The sequence below is a fragment of the Fusarium oxysporum genome, chromosome 9 (genome assembly GCF_000149955.1).
Source record: "Fusarium oxysporum f. sp. lycopersici 4287 chromosome 9, whole genome shotgun sequence".
In the NCBI taxonomy this organism is placed as follows: Eukaryota; Fungi; Ascomycota; class Sordariomycetes; order Hypocreales; family Nectriaceae; genus Fusarium; species Fusarium oxysporum.
The window spans coordinates 1,421,472-1,434,348 of record NC_030994.1 but is presented as its reverse complement, the minus strand read 5'-3'; the positions used below and the strand labels follow the sequence as shown (position 1 = coordinate 1,434,348).

At 48.4% G+C, this 12,877-nt stretch overlaps 4 protein-coding genes across 5 annotated transcripts; 2 read left to right on the top strand and 2 right to left on the bottom strand.

The window, feature by feature from the left end:
- Positions 1-5,450: 5,450 nt before the first annotated feature.
- On the top strand, positions 5,451-6,042 carry FOXG_09360 (uncharacterized protein; the record flags this gene model as incomplete). The annotated part of the gene is made up of 3 exons (XM_018388490.1): positions 5,451-5,707; positions 5,884-5,932; positions 6,019-6,042. 3 exons carry the CDS (start codon positions 5,451-5,453, stop codon positions 6,040-6,042), a joined length of 330 nt encoding a protein of 109 aa, XP_018246560.1.
- A 341-nt stretch (positions 6,043-6,383) lies between these two features.
- On the top strand, positions 6,384-10,270 carry FOXG_09359 (guanine nucleotide-binding protein subunit alpha). 2 transcript variants are annotated; one of them, XM_018388489.1, is made up of 5 exons: positions 6,384-6,918; positions 7,481-7,732; positions 7,823-8,165; positions 8,216-8,772; positions 8,828-9,939. In XM_018388489.1, exons 2-5 carry the CDS (start codon positions 7,615-7,617, stop codon positions 8,869-8,871), a joined length of 1,062 nt encoding a protein of 353 aa, XP_018246559.1. In that variant the 5' UTR covers positions 6,384-6,918; positions 7,481-7,614; the 3' UTR covers positions 8,872-9,939. The 2 variants fall into 2 exon arrangements, with proteins under 2 accessions (XP_018246559.1, XP_018246558.1); XM_018388488.1 differs by having other exon boundaries at positions 6,384-7,732; positions 8,828-10,270.
- Positions 9,976-11,204, bottom strand: FOXG_09358 (uncharacterized protein; the record flags this gene model as incomplete). Its single annotated transcript, XM_018388487.1, has 2 exons — positions 9,976-10,604; positions 10,652-11,204. One exon carries the CDS (start codon positions 11,202-11,204, stop codon positions 10,800-10,802), a length of 405 nt encoding a protein of 134 aa, XP_018246557.1. The 3' UTR covers positions 9,976-10,604; positions 10,652-10,799.
- Positions 11,205-11,228: 24 nt separating this feature from the next.
- Positions 11,229-12,453, bottom strand: FOXG_09357 (uncharacterized protein; the record flags this gene model as incomplete). Its single annotated transcript, XM_018388486.1, has 3 exons — positions 12,007-12,453; positions 11,513-11,955; positions 11,229-11,455 (listed from the first exon to the last, which is right to left on the bottom strand). The coding sequence occupies exons 1-3, from the start codon at positions 12,249-12,251 to the stop codon at positions 11,229-11,231; spliced, it is 915 nt and encodes a 304-aa protein (XP_018246556.1). The 5' UTR covers positions 12,252-12,453.
- Between the last annotated feature and the right edge of the window lie 424 nt (positions 12,454-12,877).

The following is a 12,877-nucleotide window of genomic DNA, read 5'->3' as shown; positions in this document are numbered from 1 at the left end:
ATCGTCATCGTCGGGAGCAAAAGGCTAACCAGATCGAACTGTCAGTGTTTGACGTCTCATTATCAAAGCGCCGCACTTCGAATTCTCGCGTTGCCGATTCCGGCGCAAACAACAACTTCCATCTTCTTTGTGATGACGTACCGCGACCGCCCAGTCGATGCATAGGAATAGACATTTTTTAAGTCTGAATAGTCCAATTCCAACCGTTGCCGTTCTTTCTGCCCAAGGCAAGGACTTTTTTCGCCGTTCCCGTTGTTCTGGGCTCTGTCGGTGAGAAGTTGAAGCTTGGGCTCTGGTGTTGAGCTGGCGATCTGCAAGTGTTGTCAATTAGTGGCGCCGCCAAGCTACAGTGATATGGTGCCAAGACGGGTATAGCTATTCGTCCATATACGGCACCTATCAACGATTTTCCTGCCACTTCCTTATACTTTGCCATCTCCATAGACGCGAGGCCTCTTCAGAGCACTCCCGGGCCGAGAAGAGCTTGTTTAATGGCGATAGAGATCTAGACCTTGGGGCTACTACTATCTCATGAATCTATTGATCCAGCCACCCGAGGTTTCAGAACAGCTTTGCCACTGCAACGTTGAACAACTGCACGGAGTAAGGAGATATGATTTTAGCTCCGAATTTCTGAAGGGTGAATAATTCATACTTGTCTTTCAAAGAGACTTCAATCACCACCTGAATATGAGCCTTGATGTAATGGCCGGGCAATTGCTTCCAGTACCAAGTTTTCAAACCATCAGCTAATCGTATGGGCTCTAGACTCCTCATACACCAGAGGGATAGAATACTCTCTACTATGATATCTTCTCTTCTTCATCACAAGCGTCTATTATTTATACAGATCTCAACAGCGATTATAGCAATATCTACACCAAGCGGGTACCTCATAGTAATGAACGAATATTTGTTGCAAAGTATGCAAAGGCTCAACTCTGCCGACAAATTTCTATACAAAGTTTCAGCCACTCGACGTCAAGTCGAGGCAACGGAACAAAGCAATTGGAAGGTGTTTTTGACAAGACCAAACTTTAAAAACAACTTGCAGAGGGTTTTGGGGAGCCTATAAGTGATAGCGGCAGCCCGCTAATAATTGATTTCCTGTTACGGGGTTTGGTTTATACGCCTCCATTCTCAATCAGTGTCTCTGGTTAGGCTGAGAAGCTTTGGCCTGGAAACAGACTTTTCGATCTTGAAGATTGCCATTCCCGATGGCTGTACGAATATTCAAGCCAAGTTCAATGTCTGACAGAGTTACATTGGCTCGGCACTGCCCTCTATCAGGTATCTGGTTGAGAGTTGTATCGCTGAACTGACCTCAACCTCGGACAGAATCATGTTGACTCGCATGCCATCGATCATCAAATGGCCCAAAAACCGACGAAAGGGTAACATCAGCGCATCGTGGAAGTACCTATACAGAGCTTTGCTCGAAATTGCCTCGAAAGTGGTGTTGTGGCTTGCTCGGGTGGTCGTCGCCTCATCTTTGTCTGACTCTAATAAGTTCTACTTGCCATATCATGGATAACTCAACTGCCTCAACCGTTCTTGTTGGTACAGGCCTCACTGTCCTGTAGAGAGAGAGAGAGAGAGAGCTCAACCGGTAGTAAGTGAGGATTGAGAAACATGAGCAAGTGGGTTGTTGCAGAGCATCGCAACTCTTGTTGTGAGAGTGTCTGTGTTGAGTAGGTAGCCACTGCCTTTGTGTGAATGTGCTGAGCGTGCAACCCTGAAAATCAGTCCAAGATACTAAAGCTAGCAATCAAAGATCATATGTTACATCGAATCGAAAAGAGAAGCATCTGTAATTTTGTTCCCAGCCTCGGTTGGTTACCAGGTGATGATGCCATTCAGAGGTTGTACTGGAGATGATTTGCATATCATGAGCATCAGTAGTAGACCAAAAGCGGAACAAGCCTGCCATGTGGCCACCCTGTTTGAGAAAATGGTCCCGTCTAGAAACTTGATAAACTCCACTTCGCTAAATGAATATCGTGCTGGAGCTTGAAGGTTTGAGTGGTCCCGGTGCTGTTTAAATTGCTTTATTTCATCAAGAGCCCACGCGAAATTTGGGGTCCGAGAGCTTCTTCAGCTAGCAAGGATGGGTGGTCTTCAGTTCGATACACAGTATTTCCAGCCAGCGATTTCCGCATGGCCGTGGAAAGTTGTGACAACATCGATCAGAACGGACGCAGTCGAGCGCCCGTGTATCGTAGATGATGATCATCATATCTTTCGTGTGCTGTGCTCCCAGCACCAAGTTCCTGGAACTTGGAAGCTCAGAGCAAGGATAACCAATTATTAATGTGAGGTTGAAGATCTGAGACTTGGATCTTAGCGAATAGATTTAATGGACCGATCACTCCCCAAGAACGAACAATCTTGAAACAATTCCAAAAAAGCAAGTGGGCAGACATTAAACTTTAGCCGGTGAAATCCGGATAACGCTTTCTACCAAATATTGACAAACATCTTGATTCTGGAGCCCAGGTGATCAGAAATCCCAGGGACTTGAAGAGGTCTGATCACCAACATGGAGACATCGCCAGCCAACCACCACAGAAACGTGTGGGCCAACACGGAATCGCCTTTGGGCACGACGTCCACTAAACCAAACTGCCAATTACTGAAAAGGGCCAATTACCGTTGAGGGTGTGGCCGAGGCTCTTGAGGATCCTCAGCTCGCGGCGTCCATTCCCCTGGGAAGATGTATGGCGTTGATTGGATTACGGCTCCTTCTACTCCATAAAGACTAGTAGTTCTCTCACTAAGTCCGCTACACTTGAGTCAGTCGCGACGATATTACTTACAAGCCTCTTCAAAGGGGGCTTGGGGGACAGTGTAATACGGGAATGCTTAACCGGGCAGGAGACACCAGAAACGGACTTTGTAACTATTCCCAGATTGTTCGCTCGGACTTTGTCGATCATGATAGCCAAACTGTCAGTGTCAGTCAAGGAAGACGCGAACAACAAAAGGTCTGAGTGTCTTTGGTCGTTTGATACTATCGATACCGGACGGACCGTCATGCCAAACTCCCCTGCCTCACGCGGCTCCTTGATGATCGACGAGAATGTCGCAGCGACACCCAGAAGCTGGCACTTCCTCTCACTAGCTGTAGATCTGATGACAGAACCATGATTTTGAGTGTTTAATAGACACGATGCGCTTCGACCGTTGAGAGGATAAAGATTGTTAACTCCGATGAGACCCAAGGACGCAAGATGCAAGCTGTGTCGCAAATAAAGTGCGTAGTACGGTGCTAGTGTAGCATGTTCCTGCTGCCAGCCGCACAAGCCGTTCCCGAATTATACAGTTACAGTATGGATATTACATAGGTTCATAATAGCAGTATGCTAAAGGCCATGGTTTATACTAAATGAGCTTGCACAGATCGAATACGTAGCTCGATAGCCCAGACCGGAGAGTCTTGATCAAGACTGCAGTTCGTGATCGAAAGCGCTCCGATGTGGAAAAAAAGAAAGAAAAAAAAAAAAAAGCAATGAAACAGGGATGACAGCACGGGCATCACAGAAGAGAATTATGGAGGTTCCTCTTCTAGATGGCTTCTGTGCTGAAAAGCGCTGCTAGTGATTGAAGGACCCTGGCGCTTCTCGGGCGATCCCCCTTTGGTAGCGTCTGCAACGACCCATCAACTAGGAAGACCCTGGTCAGGAGACAAGGAGCTTGGCAGACTAGCAGTATCATTTGACATTCAGTGGCCTATGTGGAGCGATAGTGACAATGCTCAGTGAAGATGCTTCAAACGGCTGAAACGTTGAGTAGCCGGAGTTGAGGGCACAAAAGGAGCAACAATGCGGAGAAGATGGATACAGTAGGACACGGCACTATTGAAGGTGGACGATAATACCAAGATAATGCCGACTGACTGCGGGAGGCGGGACATACGCGCCTCGATGCAATGAGCCGATGTTGTCTCGTGCTGAGGAGCGGAAAGATAAGTTGGTGTTGTTGATAATGGTGATGATGATGGCATGTGAAGTATTGTTTAATAGATACCATAACAGTACATAAGTGAGAAGTGATAGCCAAGCCTGAAACTTCCACTGTAATTAACTTTGAGTGTGTTTGTTGACGATACCTGCAGATGCTTTGAAAACGAAAACAAATGGATCATGATGCAAGGTACCATCGTGACATGGAGCCACAGCACTTTAACTCTTGCGTCAACCCGTAAGCTGTAACGGCAACTGTTGGCCAATCGCAACATCACATCACACAAGATACTGAAGTAACTCCTGAACACGGCCACAGACGAATATTCGCCGTTTTAACGTCGCATTAAGCTCAGGGCACTTATAGCACACCTCAAAGGATTTGAGAACCTGACCTGACCTGACGTTTCGGATGAAGTTCCCTGGTCTGTGATGGGCACTGCAGGTTGAATGAAACTCGGATCCGAGCCGAAATGATCAAGACTGCAACTCTACGGCTCTACGGCTTTATCAAGCTCAAACAACAAACATCGAGACTGGGTCCCAGTTCTGTATGAAGGGTGTTTCAACTACAGAACAGAGCTTCATCAGTATCATGCAGTTAGTCATCTCTCTCAAGCCTACCAGCCAGCCTTATTAGCCGTCGTGCCGTGCATCGAAGGGCTGTAACAACTCCACAGTTCATAAGGATGGCCCCTATTTGTGCATGTTTCGTTGCCCGCAGATCGGTTGATTCTCCGTACAGTACGGAGTATGTATGGCTGCTGAAGTTAACTCCTCATGCCAGAAACAGCCATGTTCGCTTGCGGTACCGTTCTTTCAACACTTCAATTGCGATATATGACTGATAACTTACTATTGATATCTTCTGGAACGAACCGTCAAAAAGTGATTTCTCGGGCGTGTCCGATTGGCTTTTCGAACCATAAAAACATTGGCATCGTCATCAGTGTCGCACCAAGCTTCTGCCACTATTCATAGTCTCCCACTGATACCCTTCCTGATTCATTTGATCGTCTGCACTTTGGCTTTCATGATCATCCCGCCGCCGGACAAGGCGCTATACCCCAGAAGGCCAGGTCTTGTCTGAATCGATTGGGACGAACGACAAAGCTCCACTGGCTTCCAAAGCTAATCAAGTTGTTCTGCAACCGGCCATAGAGCATGGCGATGTAACGAACGACTGGAATAAGAGCAGGTATCTTTAATTTAGATAGTGGCTAGCGGGTGCTTGTCCCTTTGCGAGAGTTAAGACGTCGCTTCATTAGCTGATGAGACGGGCTTGTCAATGCCTGCCCGTTCGCTCCAACTTAGAAACCATGCCATGCCATGCCCATCTCCCAGGGATACCCACAGCCAAGTAGATGGCACCATTACTCCACCTCACCGTGGTCCTGGTCTGGCTTTGAATTGGTTCCGGGAAAAGGTTCGCTCGTTTGAGGAACCGGCTCTTTGCAGGTGCTGATAAATTTCTTCCTGTCGCCCGCCATGCAGCACTGTCACAGCAGATGCGATGATCGTCACTATGCATTTAAGTGCATGGCTTTGGTCCCCGCCACGAGCCAGAACCAGTGGGAGCTTTGCTGGGCAACCAATGGATCGACCACTTATGGCATGGGGATGTCCAGTAGAAGCTGGATCTCTCAAGCGATACTGAAGTGGGGGAGGCTCCGAGCTCAAGGCTGCGCTGAGGAATTTACACACTGTATACTTGGATGGATGCAAGCAGTGATTTGTGTGTCTTTGTAAGGTGACCCCAGGAATTGGAGACCGCAGGACTTTCACTCTGGTGAGAATACCGAGGTAGGCGATCGTGTCAAGTAGCCAGCCAGGCCTGGCCTTGTCAGCGACCTGGCGTGCTTTTGATGCTCTCCAATCTCCCTGAAAGTGCACTGATGGTGATGAAATGGAGTGTATACAGAGAGGGTCTGTCCCCTGGAGTCCGCTTTGATAACCTCCAGGATGTTGCTGTAAGTATTGGATGGCTACCAGGGTCCAGAGTTCCCTGACCCTTAGTTCAGGTACAATTTGAGTACCGTACGATTTGCTTCAACAGCAATTACTATCCAACTTTGAGTGAAAAGATATTTACTGAGGTATAGTGTTGTATGAGGAATTCTAGTTTTCCTGCAAAGTATCTCTGCTGATTCAGCCGCTCGTGATAGCGGGCAGACTTAGAAACCATCTTCCACTCACCAAATCTGTACATGACCCGGGTAATAAACGAGATCCATGGGTCCTAATGCAAATGAAAGTGTCGGGGGCTAAAGCGGTAGCAGAGGACCCTGCTAACCAACTCTAGTAGGTAAGGTTTACCAGAAAGGTACCGGGTAAACACTGGGGTTTTCTGCAAAACAAGCGGTACCTGACTGGGATGGCTCATCTCATCTCATTTTCTTTTTCTCTTCTTTGGCTTCCAGTGCCAGACCAGTTCCCATCTGGCTGGCTCCAAGAGCTCAAGGCACGCCTCTTTCTATCTTCTGTCCAATCAGCAGCCGGTACACTTTCATTGACGGTGTCCCCGGCCGCATCCTTTTTTCCCTCTCCCAATTGCGTCCATCCTCCACCGTCTTTAATTCTGCTTCTGCTTCTGCTATCTGTTAACTCATTCTCTCTCCTTTCTAAAACCACAATCCCGCCCTTCTGTGATTACTGCTTTGTGCCCCTTCCGGCTTCCAGTCCGTTTATTTAGGGTTTCCTCTACTGTATTTACTCTACTGGGGGTGTTCGATCCATTCTCATCTTCATTCCCACCCGCTTATCCTGTCCTGTCACATCCCATTTCTTCCGCATACCCGCCAGCCGCTTTTGCCTCTCCAGCTTCTTTGCCTTTCGCCCTCTAGCATCGACGTATCATCACCAGTAAAGAAGAGGACATTTCGCCGCCGTACCGGGTCATCACAATCGAAGTTTGTTACTGACTGTCTCAACGATATTTGTGAGGTCAATTCAGAAGGTTAGTTACCACATCCCAGTTCTCCACGCGATTGCGCCTGTTCATTTCTTTCTGTTCCTCACTTCATCACCTCAATCCCAGAACAGCATATGAGGTACCACGATACACCCCCTGTTCTCCACCCCCCGGGCTACCTAAAAAGCTCCAACCTTTAGGGGCCCCTCACCCCCTGGCCCAGGGGAGGAGGCGCGAGAGATTCCGCCCTGGGCTGGGCCTTTTTGACCTTTGCTGGCACGACTCGTGTGTCGTGCCCCAAATTGCAGCCTCTCTTCTCCCCCAGTCGTAGCGCACCTTAGTCCCAGTCAGTCCCGGTCCCGGTCCCCAGTTACTGCGCTACGCCAAAAGCTGCTTCTGCATCTCCTTTTCTCTTCCTTCACTCCACCTTTTTACCTTACCTCAACCTTACATCGCCTTCGCCTTCGCTTTCGTCTGCTTTTTCCATCTCATCTCTTTTCTCTTCTCTATACCTTGACAAGTCGGGATTCTTCTGCCCTCGACCAGATTGTCTTTCGTTAGAGCCACGACTTCGAGCGTTGTTAGTCACTAACGTCGACGGCTCTAGACTGTACCCATTCACCCACCTATCTCGCGACCACGACGACACACGTAAACACCGCGTCGTCGACGTTGTTTAATCAATCCCAGCATTTCCTATAAACCTTGCGAAGAACAGGAGTAAACAGCACCACCGTCACAATGGGCTGCGGAATGAGCACAGAGGAGAAGGAGGGCAAGGCCCGGAATGAGGAGATTGAGAACCAGCTCAAGCGCGACAAGATGATGCAGCGAAACGAGATCAAGATGCTTCTGCTCGGTATGTTTACCAATTACTTCGGCCACGCGCGATTCTCAAGCAATGAGTCGCGAAGACTGTCGATCTGGCCGCTTTCTAACACGCTCACAGGTGCTGGTGAATCTGGAAAGTCCACCATCCTCAAGCAGATGAAGCTCATTCACGAGGGAGGCTACTCACGCGACGAGCGGGAATCCTTCAAGGAAATCATCTTCAGCAACACCGTTCAGTCAATGCGTGTTATCCTCGAGGCTATGGAGTCTCTCGAGCTTCCGCTTGAGGACCAGCGCATGGAGTACCACGTTCAGACCATCTTCATGCAACCCGCTCAGATCGAAGGCGATGTCCTCCCCCCCGAGGTTGGCAGCGCCATCGAGGCTTTGTGGAAGGATCGTGGTGTGCAAGAATGTTTCAAGCGATCTCGCGAGTACCAGCTTAACGACTCAGCCCGATAGTATGTACATCTGAGGGAAACAACTACTTTCGTTTACTAACATTCAATAGCTACTTCGACAACATTGCTCGCATTGCTGCTCCTGATTACATGCCTAACGACCAGGATGTCCTCCGATCTCGTGTCAAGACCACCGGTATTACTGAGACCACATTCATCATCGGCGACCTCACATACAGAATGTTCGACGTCGGTGGTCAAAGATCCGAGCGAAAGAAGTGGATTCACTGCTTCGAGAACGTCACCACCATTCTTTTCTTGGTTGCCATCTCCGAGTACGATCAGCTCCTCTTTGAGGATGAGACTGTCAACCGAATGCAGGAGGCTCTCACTCTCTTCGATTCCATCTGCAACTCAAGGTGGTTCATCAAGACATCGATCATTCTGTTCCTCAACAAGATCGATCGTTTCAAGGAGAAGCTGCCTGTCAGCCCCATGAAGAACTACTTCCCTGACTACGAGGGCGGTGACGACTATGCCGCGGCTTGCGATTACATCCTCAACCGTTTCGTCAGCTTGAACCAACACGAGACCAAGCAGATCTATACCCACTTCACCTGCGCAACCGATACCACTCAGATCCGCTTCGTCATGGCGGCTGTCAACGGTAAGTTACCCCGACTCGAGTGTTGCTCAAATTCCAGTATTCTAACAAGTCGCAGATATCATCATCCAAGAGAACCTGCGTCTCTGTGGTCTTATCTAAATGATTTTTTTCTTGCTGTCACAAAACACGAATACCCTCGAACTTAATAACGACACTGCTTAGATGGGCCACGGGGATATGGCTCACGATTTTTTCTTGTACTCGTCATACCGGAGGAGCGAAGGCGCAAGTCAACAACTGCGTGACTCCTAGGGTCGACGACGGTTACTGACGGTCCGGCTCACCCATTACGCCAGATATACTACTAGCTTTGGCTGTGCCCAGGTCGACCTTGGTTCCGTTTCTTTGTAAGGATTTTCCGGTTGATGGATGGGAGTTGCCTTGTATCACAAAAACGTCTTTTTAAAGGGAGAAGGATTTTAAGAACGGTGGACCACGGATGATGAAGCCGCGAAGGCCAGTGGTCATGGCCGCCCATGACGTCGGGAAGATATGATTTGCCCGTTCAAGAGCGTGACGGACGAGGCTGGAAGAAGGGGTCATTATTTGCATCTAAACAGTACGGGCGACGGAAGATGGTGGTCATCTACTTTGTTTAATTACGAAACTCTTTCCTACCACTACAGTCCATGCCTTTTTACCCACCACACGTTAGCATTGTATTGTTTACTCACTCGTCCCTCGGATGCGGTGTTTTCTCGTTTAATTTCAACTATCAAGTATACTGTAAAATAATGATTTGGCACGTCTTTCGTCTGAAACAAACACACCGCCTGTCGCAAATTCCGCACCTGTCTTGTTTGCTCTTTTCGCTAGCATTTTGACTCACATTTCTTTTGGCGTATGTCTTGAAGTCAAGCCCAGTGCCCGTTTTTGCGCAGAGCAGAGGATGTTAACGCGCGCTACCCACGCACGTTTCTCAACGGGGACACATCCGGGTCCATCACCCTACAGAACTATGGAGGTTTTGTCTCTAAGATATGAGACATGCGTGGGAGCAGTTGGATGTTGCTTGTGATGATGTCCTCGAGACCGAGATAAACAAGATCATGTGACTTGACTCAACTTTGGTCTCCCTCCTGGGAGGAAGAATATATATGAGAGATAGCAAGAAAGGGAATGTTTCACGAAAACCGTACAAGTGGCGCCGATCCAGCTTCTACCGCTCATATCAAAAATGCATATGCAGCAAATAGTCGTGTCCTATCGCGACTCACGTGTTTAATGATCTTGTTTGTTTCGGCTATCTCAATTCTGTCAGGACTACCATACTCTAAGGCTACTCGTTATAGACTATATCCGACAATCTCGGCATAAAGGTATCCCAGAGCCTTTGAGTTGTTCTTGCTCGAGATCGATACTGGTACAGATAGTAGTTGATATCCCTCTAGGGCCAACCTAGACTGCCTAGCCTCCAAGACTACTTGAAAGTTGCCATACACTTGCTAGCCCTGCTAGCCAAACTCTGCCCTTGCTATCGGTTTGTCCTGAATACATGATCATACAATTGTTGGTAAAGAAAATAGTTCGGCTGAACTGCACGAACATCGAAGAGTGGCGACATGTGTCTTGAGTCGAGCCAGCCCGCGGTACTGAAAAAAGAAAAATTCGCAAAATGAAATGGCGGATGATTATTGCTCGAATATGGCCTACACGCTCATAACTACGAGCATGTTGATTTGGTGCACAGTCTTCTCATCCAGTGGTGACACAATGTGTATTCCAATAGTAGTCTCAAGACAGAGAGTAGCCCGAAACAAGCGGCAAACTCACTTGAGATTACACAATAAGCGAGGGGTTCCAAATTCTGGGTTAAGGGAGATCAAGGAGCACTGCGACTTGGTTAGTGGGTTGCAGTGAACCGTGTGAGTGGACTTACATCACTCGACTTTTCTATAGGTTTGTTGACTGGTCTTTTTATTCTTTTGTGTTCTGCGTATTAGATGCATTGCTGAGGGTCGTCATAGCATTAAGCCTTGCTCAATGGAAGTTTTATGCGTCGGCGGTCTCACTGAGCATGGAACCACTCAGTTCTCATATGGCGGAGTGTTTAAGAGAGCGAATGCCATAGGATGTGCTTCGATGTTTCCCTGAGAAAAGCCTTCCTGTGACGAGGTTTGCTGAGCAGACTGCTCCTGAGAGGAAGGTTCATGGGAAGAAGTATCTTGGGAAGCGTGCTCCTGGTGGGCATTGTTCTGTGAAGAAGGCTCTTGGGAGAGTGGCTCCTGGGATTGATCGTCCCCAGAAGAGATTTGCTGGGGAGCAGCCATCCCAGAAAGCTGGGTCACGAAAGCATTACCCTCGGGGGTGGCAAGGAACTCGTGGAGTTCCGCAAGGCGAATACCAAGCTCCTCGGCAGCCCTTTCTACTTGTGCAAACTTTCGTTCTCCTTGGCTCATAGCAGCGACATTTGAGACAACATTGCCGATCATGTTGTTGGCGGGACCTGGCAAATTCTATTCGCCGGAACCGATTCCCAAGGACTGGAAAATGCTCAGAGCGAACTGGTTACGCATTTGAGGTGCCACGTAGAGGGACGCGGTAGCTTCTCGGTTCATAGGGAGGATGCCCTGGGAAAGCGCCTGGGGATTGAGCTGGGCGTATTGAAAAGGCTGAGTTGGCATCCCCGCGGATTGAGGATGATACAATGGTGCCGGGGCATAGATGGAGTTTTGGTTATTCTCTGGAAAGTTTGTTAGTGTCGATTCATAATATCGGTGTGGCATGAGGGTCAACTTACCGTGAAAAGTGCATCGAGAGCCACTGGCATTGAACCAGCAATTTGTGCAGCTACCACACATCTGGCCATCATAGATGATACATTCAGACCAGGGACCGTGTCCTTTGGAGCAATTCTTGCAAGAACGGCTGACCTGGACTCCAGTGAGATGAGCCAAGAAGGCTTCGACATTGCTGCGGCGCTCCATATTCAGAACCATGTCAGAGCGACGTTGCCGGATAGGTCGTAGTGATGCTTCGCCGGCTAGCTTTTTACCGAGAGTGCTGTCGATCAGTATTCTGCTGCCGTAGATTTCTAGAGCGACGTCGCCAGCTGTCAGCTGGGGTGTGTCTGATCCAACTGTGTTGTTGGAAGGATTTGAGGATGTAACACCGGTTCCATGGACCTGAGGATTACGGTGAGCGAGGGCTAAAGTTCCCTCGACCTGCTCAGCTGAGTGGCTGCTAGTGGTATTGAGTAAGTGTGTGGACGCAAGTGAGGGAAGCTCAACATACTCATTAGTGTTATAGCTGCTGAAGCTGCTGAAGTTGTTTTGGTTGGATGAATCAGTCGAGTTCTTTAGAGTTTCCTGAGAAGAAGTAGGCTCATGAGGAGCAGATGGAACTTTCTCCTGGCTCGACCCAGCTTGCTTCGTTCCCTTGGTCTGCTTCTTCGCAGCAATGCGGTTTGAAGAACGTGTTGAAGTATTGGGGAGGGGCGTGTGTCGGCGCGTGCTGCGCCCAGCCTTCATTTTGCCCATTCTGAAGGCGAAGGGCGAGATACAAATCTCGAGGGTTGCCAAAGAATCGCAAGGTAAACTTATACAGAGTCCTTGGGAGACTAACAGCCGGTGTATGGTAAAAGAAGAATATCTAATCAACAATAGTAGGTAATTTGATGTGAGTGCGAATATATCCTTGACAAGGATAAAAGGAATGGGTGACAAAAAGAAGGGAGGGAAGAAGAAAAGAGAGAAGCAGGCTGGAGGCAAAAGTAGCTGTGAGCTGTTGGCGAAGTGCCCCCACTGTTTTACGCGTTTTCTACGCGCCGTGCATCTCGCGCTCCAGCACAGTACATGAGCAGGCGAGGTCACTTACTATGGGCAGGCAGATGCATTTCTCTGACGTAAATGTAAACATAGAGGCGTACAGTTATTTCATTGGCTCTATTAATCATTCACTTGCAAGAACAGCACAAGCTTTGGTGAACATGCGGCTCTATGCAGGAGTGTCTCTGGTCAAGTTCACCAAATTATGGTGTTCAACCCCTATGAAATTGGTGAACTCAACTCATTGAACTGGAGAACATCCAAAATATCATAAAATAACTCTCTTTCCTAAACCTCTGGTATCCTGAATATCTTACCTGCCCCTGCGTCATCATTGA

Bases quoted from the DNA above. Each gene is read 5' to 3' on its own strand.
- FOXG_09359 (XM_018388488.1), top strand. From the start codon at position 7,615: ATGGGCTGCGGAATGAGCACAGAGGAGAAGGAGGGCAAGGCCCGGAAT. The intron at 7,733-7,822 runs GTATGTTTACCA...ACACGCTCACAG, and splicing joins GATCAAGATGCTTCTGCTCG to GTGCTGGTGAATCTGGAAAG. The intron at 8,773-8,827 runs GTAAGTTACCCC...AACAAGTCGCAG, and splicing joins CGTCATGGCGGCTGTCAACG to ATATCATCATCCAAGAGAAC.